At 35.2% G+C, this 16,360-nt stretch overlaps 1 protein-coding gene across 2 annotated transcripts; it reads right to left on the reverse strand.

Annotated features, from left to right (window-relative positions):
- Positions 1–953: 953 nt before the first annotated feature.
- LOC127630463 (glucose-induced degradation protein 8-A homolog) lies at positions 954–11,786 on the reverse strand. 2 transcript variants are annotated; one of them, XM_052108000.1, is made up of 5 exons: positions 11,739–11,786; positions 10,981–11,108; positions 9,654–9,850; positions 4,273–4,470; positions 954–2,499 (listed from the first exon to the last, which is right to left on the reverse strand). In XM_052108000.1, the coding sequence occupies exons 2-5, from the start codon at positions 11,096–11,098 to the stop codon at positions 2,326–2,328; spliced, it is 687 nt and encodes a 228-aa protein (XP_051963960.1). In that variant the 5' UTR covers positions 11,099–11,108; positions 11,739–11,786; the 3' UTR covers positions 954–2,325. The 2 variants fall into 2 exon arrangements, with proteins under 2 accessions (XP_051963960.1, XP_051963961.1); XM_052108001.1 differs by lacking the exon at positions 11,739–11,786 and adding an exon at positions 11,264–11,590.
- Positions 11,787–16,360: the final 4,574 nt, after the last annotated feature.

The raw sequence follows: 16,360 nt of genomic DNA on the forward strand, positions 1-16,360 counted from the left end.
CCGCAAACTGTTTGCTGAAGACAAGCAGACTAAGGACATGGATTACTGGAACCATGTTCTGTGGTCTGATGAGACCAAGATAAACTTATTTTTTTCAGATTATGTCAAGTGTGTGTGGCGGAAACCTTGCCTTGTATCTTGCCTACAGTCAAGCATGGTTGTGGGAGTGTCATGGTCTGGGGAGCTACAGTTAATTGAGGGAACCATGAATGCCAACATGTACTGTGACATACTGAAGCAGAGCATGATCCCGTCCCTTCGGAGACTGGGCCGCAGGGCAGTATTCCAGCATGATAACGACCCCAAACACACCTCCAAGACGACCACTGCCTTGCTAAAGAAGTTGAGGGTGAAGGTGATGGATTGGCCAAGCATGTCTCCAGACCTAAACCCTACTGAGCATCTGTGGGGCATCATCAAACGGAAGGTGGAGGAGCACAAGGTCTCTAACATCCACCAGCACCGTGATGTCTTCATGGAGGAGTGGAAGAGGACTCCAGTGGCAACCTGTGAAGCTCTGGTGAACTCCATGCCCAAGAGGGTTAAAGCAGTGCTGGAAAATAATGGTGGCCACACAAAATATTGACATTTTGGGCCCAATTTGGACATTTTCACTTAGGGGTGCACTCACTTTTGTTACCAGAGGTTTAGACATTAATGGCTGTTTGTTGAGTTATTTTGAGGGGACAGCAAATTTACACAGTTATACAAGCTGTACACTCACTACTTTACATTATAGCAAAGTGTCATTTCTTCAGTGTTGTCACATGAAAAGATATAATCAAATATTTACAAAAATGTAAGGGGTGTACTCACTTTTGTGAGATACTGTGTGTGTGTGTGTGTGTATATATATATATATATATATATATATATATATATATTGCATTTTTCATGTCACAAAGTGTATTGAGATTCAAGAAACACATTTATCTTTATTTAATATTGACGGAACAACACAATGTGTGTGAAAATAAGTAACGGAAGGTTGCTTTGATATAAATAAAGGTGGTAAAATGCCCGCAAGACAGATATAGTGTAGATATTGGGACAATAGTTATAGGGCACAATTTGTGAATGATGATGCTTATTCAAAATAACTTCAGAAAAGGGTGCATCATTTTATTTCAATCACATTTATCATAACATCTCAAGTTTTATATAAACTAATGACTTACAATTATGATTGGACCATCAATGTGAGCCAGTTTAAACATTTTTCATAACAAATCTATAACCATGGTTTTACTGTAGTAACTTGAGTTAAACTATGGTAAAAAAAACATTTTTTTTTTTAATGAAAACCCAAAATGTAAAGCATAAATTATATTTTGTTTTATAATTTCAAGTGAAACTAAGCAAAATGAATGAAAGCAACATAAATGGACCACAAGAAATGTGATCATTCTTATAAAACCACTTACATAAGACCACAATAAAACAAGTTATTATTGTGTATCAAAAGGATCACAATGGAATTTTGAGATTTGACCTTGTGAAATGTAGATGACGGTGAATTAAATCAAGTCTATTGATAAATCAACTTTTATCTCAAACAGGCAGTACAAAATGTGAACCTAAAAGAGGAAAAACCCCAAGAGCAAGGCAAACTCTTAATAGGTTTGTAGTAACAATAGCATAAGCAATATTTTTTATTTTAAATTATAAAGCTAGTCATTGCTGTCTAAAACATCACTCGAAAACTTTCTCATGACATTACTAGCATCTGTCTACACTCAAAAATAAAATGCAAAATATTGTTGAATCCTTCATAATGATGAAACTACTCTAAATGAATAAATAAATCCTACTAAGCGTTGAGAGTGCACATCATTAAATAAAAAAATAATAATTAAATGGAAAACTTTAAAGTAAAAAAAAAAAAAAGGGCAAAATAAATTTTGCAATGTGTTGGGAAAAGTTGTCTGGCATTTTCAGCCACAAATTATATCCATATCTCTAGCATAACCAATGTTAAATCAGAAGACTTTTTCTTTCTGACCAAATGCTTGTATTGCCCATTTGTCTTCAAATAGCAGCCTAATTTCAGCATGAAGATATTTTGAATTGGCAGCAAAAAAAAATAAACAGTATCATTTGAATATTCTGTTCTTCGGAAAATAGGCTACCAACATAAAAATGTAGGCTTACTGTTTCAGTAATGTTCTGTTTGAAGTAATATCATATACATGTGCTTAGGTTATTTTTTAGAGGCATTTTTCAAGAAAAAGCCATTATATATAGATATATACGTATTTCCCATCCAATCACTGAGTGTTTATAAATAGTGTCAACAAATGTGTCCTTGTGGTTAGATTACATTCTCTACTTGGAGCCCTCAATGGTGCCCTTGCTGAGGTCTGTCATTCTGGAGTATTTCACTTTTTTCTGGTCCAGTTCATTCTGAGCCCACAGTAAGAGCTTCAGTAACTTTGCTAATTTTGGAGTAGATTCCCTGTTCTCATAATCTAGAACAGCCTCGTTCACCTCACTCCACACCTATAGAGGGAGACAGAAACCAACATTAAAAAATGATTTACAATACATACAGTTCTAGTCAGAAATTTACATTCACTTAGGTTGAAGTCATTAAAACAAATTTTTGAACCACTTCACAGATTTCATATTAGCAAACTATAGATTTGGCAAGTCATTTAAGACATCTACTTTGTGCATAACAAGTAATTTTCCAACAACTGTTTATAGATAGATTGTTTCACATTTAAATGATTATAGTGGGTCAGAACTTTATATACACGGACTTAGCTGTGCTTTTAAGCAGCTTGGAAAATTCCAGAAAATGATGTAAAGCCTGTAGGCAATTAGCTTCTGATAGGTTAACTCGAGTCAATTGGAGGTGTACCTGTGGATGTATTTTAAGGCCTACCTTCAAACTCAGTGCCTCTTTGCTTGACATCATGGGGAAATCAAAAGAAATCAGCCAAGACCCCAGAAATGTTTTTTTTTTTTGGACATCCACAAGTCTGGATCATCCTTGGGAGCAATTTCCAAATGCCTGAAGGTACCACCTTCATCTGTACAAACAATAGTATGCAACACCATGGGACCACGCAGCCATCGTACCGCTCAGGAAGGAGACGCATTCTGTCTCCAAGAAATCAGCGTAGTTTGGTGTGAAAAGTGAAAATCTATCCCAGAACAACAGCAAAGGTCCTTGTTAAGATACTGGAGGAACAGGTAGACAAGTATCTATATCCACAGTAACACGAGTCCTATATCGAAATAACCTGAAAGGCTGCTCAGCAAGGAAGAAGCCACTGCTCCAAAACTGCCATAAAGCCAGACTACAGTTTGCAAGTGCACATGGGACAAAGATGTTACTTTTTGGAAAATGTCCTCTAGTCTGATGAGTCAACATTTTAACTGTTTAATCATAATGACCATTGTTATGTTTGGAGGAAAAAGGGTAAGGCTTGCAAGCTGAAGAACACCATCCCAACCGTGAAGCACAGGGGTGGCAGCTTGTTGTGAGGATGTTTTGCTGTAGGAGGGATTGGTGCACTTCACAAAATAGATGGCATCATGAGGAAGGAAAATTATAGGTACATATTGAAGCAACATCTCAAGACATCAGCCAGGAAGTTAAAGCTCGGTCTAAATGGGTCTTCCAAATGGACAATTATCCCAAGCATACCTCCAAAGTTGTGGCAAAATGGCTTAAGGACAACAAAGTCAAGGTATTGGACTGGCCATCACAAAGGTCTGACCTCAATCTGATAGAATTGAAAAAAGCATGTGTGTGGAAGTTCCAGCAACTTATTGTGAGAAACTTGTGGAAGGCTACCCAAAACTTTTGACCCAAGTTAAACAATTTAAAAGCAATGCTACCACATTCTAACAAAGTATATGTAAGCTTCTGACCCACTGGGAATGTGATGAAAGAAGTAAAAGCTGAAAAAATAATTCTCTCTATTTTAAGAATGTGAAATGTCAGAATAATAGTAAAGTAGTGATCCCAACTGACCTAAGACAGGGAATGTTTTCTACGAATAAATGTCAGGAATTGTGAAAAACAGAGTTTAACTGTATTTGGCTAAGGTGTAAGTAAATTTCTGAATTCAACTGTACTGTAATGCCCCATTCTGTATATAAAAAGGAGAATTGACTATCATGGAAACATAATAATTTGTCTGATCTCTCAGAACAAATCAAACATACAGGGTCACTTTCACTAAAAAACAAAGTCAAAACAAAGATCACCAATTTATTGGGATTATTATATCCTTTTCAAATAAATACACAGACACACACCTTTTGCCTCTGCATCATGTTGAGCAGGTCTCCAAATGGAGATTCCTCAGGGTTGTCGAAAGCGAGCAGTGCCAAGGTCCGCTCCATCTCAGAAAGACATTCTCTGCTATCCTCCCCCTGTTCAGCCATCTGCGACTGTGCAAACTCCAGCGCTGCCTCAGTCTTCCGCAAACGGATCAGCTCAATCAGATGCTGCTGCTATACAAGGAAAGAGCGCAAACTGGTAAACTCTACTACACTTGGAGCAATTTGACGTGTTTACTAGAAATATTAACAAGGTTTCCACACCTCGATAAATGTCCATAACCTTTTCATAACTTTTCCAGTTGTTTGTGATTATTTGATAAGGACTTTAAATAGTGTTTTTATAGAGATTGCATTTAAGAGCAATTTATAACCAATTAAATATTTTAAAACGGAGCAGGAAAAAAAGCAGTGTCACTATAAATATGTTTTACTGTGATTATTTTACTGTGCTGTCAGTTGATAATTTTATAAATTCATACAGATTTTTATAAATTTTCATAGTTAATCACGATTAATCATAGAATTTGAAAGTGCCTGACTCTATACACAGTTGAAGTCAGAAGTTTACATTAAAACTCATTTATTATCCACTTCACAGATTTAATATTAGCAAACAATAGGTTTTGCGAGTCTTTTAGGACATCAACTTTGTGCATGACAAGTAACTTTTCCAACAATTTTTCACTTTGAATTGACTATATCACAATTCCAATGGGTCAGAAGTTTGCATACACAAAGTTAACTGTGCCTTTAATCAGCTTGGAAAATTCCAGAAAACTATGTGAAGCATTTAGACCAGGGGTCGGCAAAATTGTTTGACATGGAGTGCTATTTTTTTATTTTCCTGGTTAATGGCTGTGCTGACGTCGACACCAACCAAATTTAAATATTTCTCAAATTAAGTATGTATATTTTTCAAAATCATGAAGAGGGGTAATCACTAGTATGCAAGCAATAGCAAGAGAGGAGAGAGAGGAGCAGGCTATTTTTATGAGGTTTTTTTCGCTACTGCATTCCAATCTACATAGTGGTGTAATCCTTCATGATCATGCAGCGTGTTTTCATCAGCTGAATGGGAGGCTAAACAAAAAGTTCAAATGTGACGAGACTGCAGTATACCCAAAAGACTCGTGCAGCGCATGCAAGCCATTCGTTCATAACAAGCTGATAAGCCCTTTTCGGTGAATCGCTTTCTTTTTAACGACATGCCAGCTTCTATGGCTGTATTCATGGCGAGAGCCAGTATAGTTATTCAAGAGTAAAACTAAAAAAGGTGTTTAAGATACATTTTTTCTAAAAACCTTAAAAATACATTTGGATTTACTTGACTAAAAGCCTTTTAAAATGTCAACAGAATAATACAGGTTCATCAAGTGTGTAGAAGTGTTACAGTCCAGTAAGACATGTTTAATGGATTGTGGGTTCTGACAGGATCGGCACTTTGGAACATTTTCTCCGGACAGTAAAAGTTGGTGTGCGAGCCTTGCATGTCCTATCCGGCATCGTGTGTAAGTGACTTGATCCCAATGATTCTTAAAAGGGAATACGTGTCTTGTTCCAACAACAGGATTTATTTCCCGTAATTTGTTGTTTAAACATTGATATCATTCTGTCTGCCATTTGTTTTTAGTGTTTACGATTAATGTTGGTTTAAGGTCTGTGAAAGGATTAAAGCATTTTACTGGTACGTTGGATAAGGATTCTTTGCCAGCTCTATCTGCTTGTTCTTTACCAGAGATTCCTGAGTGGCGAGGTACACAGCAGATTACAGGTGAAACTCGAAAAATTAGAATATCGTGCAAAAGTTCATTAATTTCAGTAATTCAACTTAAAAGGTGAAACTAATATATTATATAGACTCATTACAAGCAAAGTAAGATATTTCAAGCCTTTATTTGATATAATTTTGATGATTATGGCTTACAGCTTATGAAAACCCCAAATTCAGAATCTCAGAAAATTAGAATATTGTGAAAAGGTTCAGTATTGTAGGCTCAAAGTGTCACACTCTAATCAGCTAAACGCCTGCAAAGGGTTCCTGAGCCTTTAAATGGTCTCTCAGTCTGGTTCAGTTGAATTCACAATCATGGGGAAGACTGCTGACCTGACAGTTGTGCAGAAAACCATCATTGACACCCTCCACAAGGAGGGAAAGCCTCAAAAGGTAATTGCAAAAGAAGTTGGATGTTCTCAAAGTGCTGTATCAAAGCACATTAATAGAAAGTTAAGTGGAAGGGAAAAGTGTGGAAGAAAAAGGTGCACAAGCAGCAGGGATGACCGTAGCCTGGAGAGGATTGTCAGGAAAAGGCCATTCAAATGTGTGGGGAGCTTCACAAGGAGTGGACTGAGGCTGGAGTTACTGCATCAAGAGCCACCACACACAGACGGGTCTTGGACATGGGCTTCAAATGTCAAACGCCTTACCTGGGCTGAAGAAAAAAAGAACTGGTCTGTTGCTCAGTGGTCCAAAGTCCTCTTTTCTGATGAGAGCAAATTTTGCATCTCATTTGGAAACCAAGGTCCCAGAGTCTGGAGGAAGAATGGAGAGGCACACAATCCAAGATGCTTGAAGTCCAGTGTGAAGTTTCCACAGTCTGTGTTGGTTTGGGGAGCCATGTCATCGGCTGGTGTTGGTCCACTGTGCTTTATTAAGTCCAGAGTCAACGCAGCCGCCTACCGGGACATTTTAGAGCACTTCATGCTTCCTTCAGCAGACAAGCTTTATGGAGATGCTGACTTCATTTTCCAGCAGGACTTGGCACCTGCCCACACTGCCAAAAGTACCAAAACCTGGTTCAATGACCATGGTATTACTGTGCTTGATTGGCCAGCAAACTCGCCTGACCTGAACCCCATAGAGAATCTATGGGGCATTGCCAAGAGAAAGATGAGAGTCATGAGACCAAACAATGCAGAAGAGCTGAAGGCCGCTATTGAAGCATCCTGGTCTTCCATAACACCTCAGCAGTGCCACAGGCTGATAGCATCCATGCCACGCTGCATTGAGGCAGTAATTAATGCAAAAGGGGCCCAAACCAAGTACTGAGTACATATGCATGATTATACTTTTCAGAGGGCCGACATTTCTGTATTTAAAATCCTTTTTTTATTGATTTCATGTAATATTCTAATTTTCTGAGATTCTGAATTTGGGGTTTTCATAAGCTGTAAGCCATAATCATCAAAATTATATCAAATAAAGGCTTGAAATATCTTACTTTGCTTGTAATGAGTCTATATAATATATTAGTTTCACCTTTTAAGTTGAATTACTGAAATTAATGAACTTTTGCACGATATTCTAATTTTTCGAGTTTCACCTGTATAACAAATATTACTCAAATTCTTTGATTCCGGAGATGAAAATTTGTTTAAAATCTTCGCAACTGTTGGGTGATCGGTTTTTATGGACTCCAATGCTTACAGACATGATTTGGAATCAGTTATCATTAAAATGGATTTCTGTGGAACAGTCTCAATGAACTTCAGTGCCAGTAATAAAGCATTTGCCTCTGCAGTAAAAACTGAACGTTGGTCAGGTATGCATATGTCTTGACACAGTTGACTTGTTGCAAAGGCTGCTGCCACTTGATTTCCAGATTTGGATCCATCTGTGTATATTGGGATATGTTGGGGGAACACTGCTCTAATATCCATGAATTGTTGGTGATAATCATTTGGATGAGATTTAGATTTTTGTTTCAATACAGATAGATTTTGGGCTTTTTGAGATCCCATGGGGGGATTTGAAAAAATAGATCTGCTTCAGAATGTTTAAATCCACTTTAATATTCTCCAGATGGGTTTTTATATGTAGGCCAAATGGACGAATGTGACTTGGTTTTCTTTCATATAGTATTGAATGTTGAGTTAAAAAAAAACTGCTGGATAGGCTGGATTTTCTTTATTCATTTTCAGTTTGGTCGCATATTGTTGGGCCAGCTTTAGGCATCTGATTTCCAAGAAAGGGTCACTGGCTTGAATTGGTGATGTTCTGTATGCACCTAAGGCCAGTCAAATACCTTGGTGGTGAACAGTATTTAGAAGTCGTATATATGATCTCCAGGCAGATCCATAAATGATTCCATAGTCCATCAAGGTTCTGTACAGATTCATGAGAGTTGATCTGTCTGCTCCCCATTTGATTTTGGAATAAAACCATTAATAGGTTCATAGCTATAAAACATTTATTTTTCAATAATTCAATATGAGGGATAAAAGACAGCTTACTATCAAAGTTGATACAAAGGAACCTGTTCTCTTTAACGACTTTGATTGGGACTATGGTTTATTGATGACAACTCTGGTTCATTGTGCAATGAACGGAGTGACTCGAACAGAGTTCTGCCTGGAGGAATGGGCCAAAATTCCAGAAATGTATTGTGAGAAGCTTGTGAAAGGCTACCCAAAACATTTGACCCAAGTTAAACAATTTAAAGCAGGAGATACTGAATTTGGGATTTTCATTAGTTGTCAGTTTTAATCATCACAATTAAATGAAATAAACATTTGAAATATATCAGTCTGTGTGTAATGAATGAATATAATATCCAAGTTTCACTTTTTGAAATGGAATTACTGAAATAAATCAACTTTTTGATGATATTCTATTTATATGACCAGCACCTGTATACAGGTAGAAATGCACTAAAATAGCACCACTTCAAGTAACATTAGATGTTTCTCAAAGTCTAAGTGGGAGGTTGAGTAATTGAAAGAACTTGTACCCTCATCGTTTGAGTATTCATTGCAATGCGCATTAAACCTCTTGAAGTCTTATTCACCACAATATCAATCGGCAGGCAGACTCTAGCTATCCACTTTGATACAGCAATTGTCAAGCCACATACACACGATTTGAGTCAGGCCTTTGAACTCCACATGAAAAGAGCTTTCAGAAAACGTCTCATTCTGCACTTTGGGGAAAATTAAGACTTGACATGCTTCTGTGGCAATTAAATTGCACCATTCAGAGGCTACAAAGAGGCTGTCAGAGGCCGATTATGGTGTATGCATCAGTGTAATGACTCTGGGCGGACACACCGCAAAGGTTTTACTCTACTCAAACCAGTGTTTATGCTTGTTTATGCTTCATTAATGGTAAATACATGTCGCAATAAAGTTCATGCGTTAAACATTTTCAATTCATCACATGCTTTAATTTTGACAGCTCTATTAATTTATTTTATGCACTTTTATTTTATGTGTCTTCTGGGCTGAACAAAAAGCCTTTATTAATACCTCTGCTTGTGTAATGTGGATAAATGCAATTGTGTCAGGATTTTGTCAGTTAATATTGGCTATGTTAGACTCTCTACCCCTCCCAGCATGTCCATAGGAGGTCAGCGATTTACCTGAAGGTGAAAGTAGAGGTATCGATTTGTGTCAAGGAGCTCTGGGTGGAGGCTGTTAATGAGTGCAATGGCTTCCTGGATCTGACCTTTCAGAACCAACTCTCTGATCTTTATCCTTTCATCCAGAGAGTCCAGATCCACATTTGGTTCAATCCCAGATTCCACACAGAATTTCTCTGCAGCCTCTTTAAAGCCCTCTGTGGAAAAGACATATTATTAGAGTGATAATATTGCTTGTGATTTGGACCGACACCAAATAATGAATGTGAGAGCTAAAGTTTCATTCAAGCAAATGTCTTTTTTTGTCTTTTCAAGCAAAGATATCTTACTCTACTAAAAATTACTTGAATTAGTAATGTTTCTATTGCCAGGGTTGGTGAGTAACAGAATACATGTAACAGGATTACATATTTAAAATACAAAATACAAGTAACTGTATTCCACAATAGTTACAATTTAAATCATTGGTATTTAGAATAGTTACATCAAATAGTATTTTGATTACTGAAGAGATTACTTTGCATTTTATTGTCATTTGTTTCATTTCAGTCCTTTCAGATGGAAAACATTTATACATATATATTATGCAATCCAAAGTGCATTTGAACAGCGGTGAAACACTTTCTTATGATGCGTTACATTCATATGAGCAGACAGAGAAGTTTGAAGTAAGTTTGGAGCAGAAGAAATAAAAATAAACCTTGTGTAAATTGTCAGCTTTACGCTAAGCTAAAATGCTATTTCTAGCCACTTTACATGCACGTTACCAGGCACGATCATATTTTTTTTATCAAGAAATTTCACGTTGGATCATAATTTCTTATTTCTAGTAAGACCTTTGATATTAGGGCAAAAATCTAATTCTTGATAATATTTTTTTGTATTGTTTTCCTGTAAAAATATCTAAAAATCCTTAAAACAAGATCAATTTGATTCATCTTGTTTGAGGAACAACACGGCATAAGATATTTAGGATTTTCAGAGAATGTATTTTTAGCATGTGTATTTTGTCTAACTGTACTGGCAGTCAAAACAAGTGAAAAAACAAGTGAAGAATCTACCAGTACTGAAGTAGTAATCAAAAACCTTTAGTAATCTAACGGAATATATTAAAAATTACATTTTACAGCATGTATTCCGTAATCTGTAGTGAAATACATTTCAAAAGTAACCCTCCCAATCCTGTCTATTGCAATCTACGGTAACATTTTTGAACAACAGATCTTTGTACTGGCCTCTGTAGTTACATTTTAGTAGTGCATATCTTTGTGTTTGAACCCAAATCTAGCATCTTGCGAACTAATACTAAACAATAGTACTGACATACCCGTTACAAGATAGTTCATGATGAGCCTGTTCATATCCGCCCTCTGAATGTGCACGTTATTCAGCTTATCCATCCATTCCTCCTTTGTAACATCATCTGGCTTTTCTGAATAACTCATCTTGAATGCGCTATGGTAGATATGGGAGACATGACATGTAATAACAACAAACAGTTTTAAGTAAATCGCAAGTCACTCGACTTCAACTGTAATCATTAAAAGCAGAAGTTTGATTTTCTTAAAAGTCCCACAGTTCCGTTTAAAAAAATAGAAAATTATATTAACTTTTAAGCGGTCTATAATCATGATATTGACGTATGCTGGCAAATGAACGAATGGCATTGTGCGTGTTCATATTTTCGCGGTGTTTTTTTGCTCACAGAAAGCACAACAGAGCAGCCAGTGGCTCACTTGCCAGAAAGAAAAACTCCGTACACGACGTAAAATGACTTTGAAATTGCGACACTTCTGCAGCTGCCATGTTGTATTTAAAACTTGCTATAAATTAAGCGATTAAATGCCGAATTTATATTTTCGGAAAGGCGTTAAAAACGAGCGCGTCGAGAAAATGTACATCAACAGAGCCTGATACTCGCGAGCAGGCTTGTTCAGCCATTTTCTGACTACTCAATTTGTCAGTGACCAAATCTCAGAATAAAATTGAATTCAAATATATTAATTTCACTGTTCATTCAATATATATATATATATATATATATATATATTTTGCAAAATACACAGAATGGTGAGAAATACTTACTGTTTACTGTTAAAAACAGCGGTGGGCCTCAGTGAAGTTCACGCGATAACAGAGCAGAGCTCTTAACGAGACTTCAATGGATGTCAGTGATTGGTCAGAATAGTGACGACACGGTTGCTGTGGCAAAGCTGTTAAAGTTCACCCAAAAATGAAAAATAGCTGATAATTTACTCACCCTCAGTCCATCCAAGATGTGTATTAACTTTTTTCCCCCATCACAACAGAATTTAAGATTTTTACATAGGTATCCCAGGTTTTTAACTTCATCCAATACCAATTTATGACTGTCCAAAAAGCACACTTAGTCAGTCAGCATCAAAGTAATCCACATTACTCCTGCAGATTAATGAATGTCTTCTGAAGTAAATCGATACTTTTGTGTGGAAAACTAATCACATATTAAAGCTTTATTAACTTAAAAAGAATCGCTTCCTGTAAACACGTCGCTGTCGTGTAACGTCATCACATTCAGAAGTTCTGCTTTGTTTACTACAGAGTAATGTAGTTCACGTGAGAGTTAGGTCAACTCAAACAGCTACAGAGAGCTGCCGGAAGCAGCGATTTAAAGTTAAAAACATTTTAATTAGAGATTTGTTTTTCACACAAACTTATTGATTAACTTCAGAAGACATTATTTAATTGAGTCATGTGGATTACTTTGATGCTGCCTAAATATGCTTTTTGGACAGTAGATGGCAGCACAGACTCTGAAATGTAAATCATAGGATTTCAAATGTCATTGCCCTACATCCTTATGGAAACATTTATCTGTGTTTCTACAAAGCTCCTGTAACAAGTCGATTCTAGTCTTTTTGTCTGCTATTTGAACGTTAAATCACTACTGGTAGATTTGACGCTAAGGTGTCACATGCTTTACAAAAGAAAATTTGTTTGTCAATCTGACACGCTCAACCCAACCCAAATTAATAATGTTATAGGTATTAAAACAAAAACAACATAAACACACATGAATATCAAATATATACTGTGTACTGACACAAGCAACACTGTCATAACACCATAACATATTCTATTTACTTAAACAGTTTTTCTTCTTGGTTGTTTTGAAAATGTATTAGCATACAGTAAGTGCACACACACATCCCATGCCAACCCACATAATAATGGCATTTCTTTATTTGAGCAGGCAAGACATAGAATAAATAAATATTAAGCCCTGCCTGGATCCTGCCTCCCTCATTATTCTGCATGGATGCCCAAAAAGTCATAAAAATGGTCCATTGACACAAGCAGCACTGTATGTCCCATAACAAATGTGAATTTATTGACTGAAACACTTATTAGTCAGGGGGTATTATCTAGGCAGGACCATTTTTTACATCTCTGCCTGGATTCTACCTCCCTCATTCTGCATGGTTGGCCAAAAAGTCATAAAAAATAGGATTGTTGCATTGTCACACTCTATGTCTCATAACACTTTTGGTTCTACTGACTTAAACACGTATATTATTCAGGGGAGTATTATCTAGGCAGGGCAATTTTTACACCTCTACATGGATTGTACCTAATTTTTCTGCATGGATTCTCAAAAAGACATAAAAATAGGTATGCAGCATTTTCACAAGAAGCACTCTATGTCTCATAACACTTTTGATTCTTTTGACTTAAACACTTATATTATTCAGGGGGGTTATATCTAGGCAGGGCAATGTTTACACCTCTACCTAGATTCTACCTCCCTTATTAGTCTGCATGGATGCTCAAAAAGCCATAAAAATAGGTATGTTGCATTGTCATAAGAAGCATTCTATGTCTCATAACTCCTTTGACTATTGACATAAACACTTACTATTCAGGGGGGTATTATCTAGGCAGGGCCATTTTTACACCTCTGCCTGGATTCTACCTCCCTTATTAGTCTGCATTGACGGTCAAAATGCCATAAAAATAGGTATGCTGCATTGGAAGCATGCTATGTCTCATATCTCATTTGATTCTATTGATTGTAACACTTACTATTCAGGGGGGTATTATATTAAATTAATATTTAAATTAATATGGTGGCAAAATTATATTTTTGCCTCCATCTCATGAGACACTTCATATAGATTTTGAAAAAAAACCCTCTTATATATATATATATATATATATATATATATATATATATATATATATATATACAAGAGGAATTGTTTTTTCAAACTCTGAAGTGTCTCATGAGATGGAGGCAAAATATGATTGAGACACTTCATACAGATTTTGAAAAAAAACAATCCCTCTTGTATATATATATATATATATATATATATATATATATATATATATATATATATATATATATATAAGAGGGTTTTTTTCAAAATCTATATGAAGTGTCTCATGAGATGGAGGCAAAAATATAATTTTGCCACCATATTAATTTAAATATTAATTTAATATAATACCCCCTGAATAGTAAGTGTTACAATCAATATAATTGAGACACTTCATACAGATTTTGAAAAAAAAACAATCCCTCTTGTATATATATATATATATATATATATATATATATATATATATATATATGTGAAGTGTCTCATCAGCTGGAGGCACTATTGCCTTGAAAAGCTTTTCTTAAATAGATCTTGGCTAAATGGTTCTAGTAATAGCGTATTGATGTACTCATTAATTAATTTCCAACATTCTCTAAATTTGAAATAGATTGATTAAAAAAAAAAGCATTCTGTGCATGCAAAGAGAGATAACAGCCCACCACAAGCAATCACGTTTGATGCTTTACCTTGATACTCTCTAACCTTCCCAAACAAGCTTAAATCCTCTTAGCTAGGACAATACTGTTATTGCAAAACAAGCACTGAAATATAGGACCAGAAAGATAATTAATTATGGCTCAAAGGGGGTGGGGTCATTGTTTATTTCCCCTCCTCATCATAACATGTATTAAGTTCTGCAATATGATGACCAGAAGGTACGAGCCAATGAAAAAGTGTTTATGTTTGTGCTTTCAGGTTGAACCACATATGTTATTTCTTAAACAAAACAGATGATGCAAGAAATTAAAATCCTTTTCTGTAAACAATATATATATATATATATATATATATATATATATATATATATATATATATATATATATATATATATATATATATACGCATATACACACATGGGGATATAAAGGGATGCAGTAATATAATATACAGGGGCAATTTTTATTGGATGAAATTTGTCAACTTATGCAAATACTTTTAAGACAGCAAGATGCTTTTTTTGAGTATCAAATTTGAGATAATGCTTATTCAAAATAACCACTTTTGGCACATTTTCTGTTAATTTCAATCACATTTGGCATTTCACAACCTCTCAAGTATATCTATAATCAAATGAATATCCATTGTTGTTATTGTTATTCTTCATAACATCTCTACTCCCCCAACTTAAGATGTGTTTTATGGGGGCCTTCAGCCCCGGAAACAAGGTGACTTTGGTGACTTGAAATTATTTTTTTTGCCTCAAAATAAATAAGATGATTTGAAGAATTCTGTGGTGTTTGCTTGGTTGGTGTTTTAAAATAAAATCATAAGTGCCTTTTAGGGGGCCTTAAGCCCTGTTGTATACTAAAATGAGCATACCATTTTCAAAGAAAATAAAAAAAAGACCAATACTCTTATGTTTCAGCCTACTTACAGTATAATACAGTTTGTGTGACCAAACTTAACATACTCAGAGTACAAAATGTTCTCAGCTGTGGCTTGTTTTGAACAACTTGACAAGTGTTTGCATTTTGGTGACTTCATTTTCCCTGTTTCAAAATAAATGAAAGCAAATAAATACTTACTAATGAAACAAAATATTATTTTCTTTTCCAAAACCAAACCAAAACCTCAAGACATGAGCATCTTGAAAAAAATGTCTGTTTTTAATTTAAAAACGTCATTCCACAATATTAATACTTTACATGATGTGACATAAAATGTAATCAATAGTAACATATATTAAGACTATGCTGTAAACAAAAATCTTGTTGGTTTATAAAAATAAAAAAAAAACATTGTACATTTTACAGTTTAAAACTTGTAAATTACATGACATGCTGGCACAGTAAAAAAACGTACTGTTAATTTTACAGTAAACAAAAACGAAATTAACTTGATTAACAACTTCTGAAACTGTAAAAATCTGTTTTTCACTTTATAAGGTATTGTTAATCACTGTAAAAATGACAGAAGAGCACATGATGACATGAAGTTCACCAATAGTGGCTCTTCCAGGAGCAATGACCAATCAACGCGAGACAGTGCTCAGTGTCACTCACACAAACACAAAACACCATCAGGGTAACACGTGAAATTAAAATAATGGAGTAAACATTAACTAAACCATATCAAATATAACACAGAATAGGCTACCCCAGTGTACATAACTGATATTAAAAATAAGAAGAAACATATTCCAATAAAATACAATGAAATATTCCCATAAATTGTGGGAATGCCTTATTATTGTTTTTTTACTGTAATTTTAACAATAAATTACTGTAAAAAGTACACATACTCTCTTGTTATACACGATGTAATTTTTTTAACATTAATTATACAGGTAAATCATTCTTTATTTTACATCGAAATGTGTTGCCTTTTCAAAAAATAAAATACAAA

This window comes from Xyrauchen texanus, chromosome 37 (genome assembly GCF_025860055.1).
Source record: "Xyrauchen texanus isolate HMW12.3.18 chromosome 37, RBS_HiC_50CHRs, whole genome shotgun sequence".
Taxonomy (NCBI): domain Eukaryota; kingdom Metazoa; phylum Chordata; class Actinopteri; order Cypriniformes; family Catostomidae; genus Xyrauchen; species Xyrauchen texanus.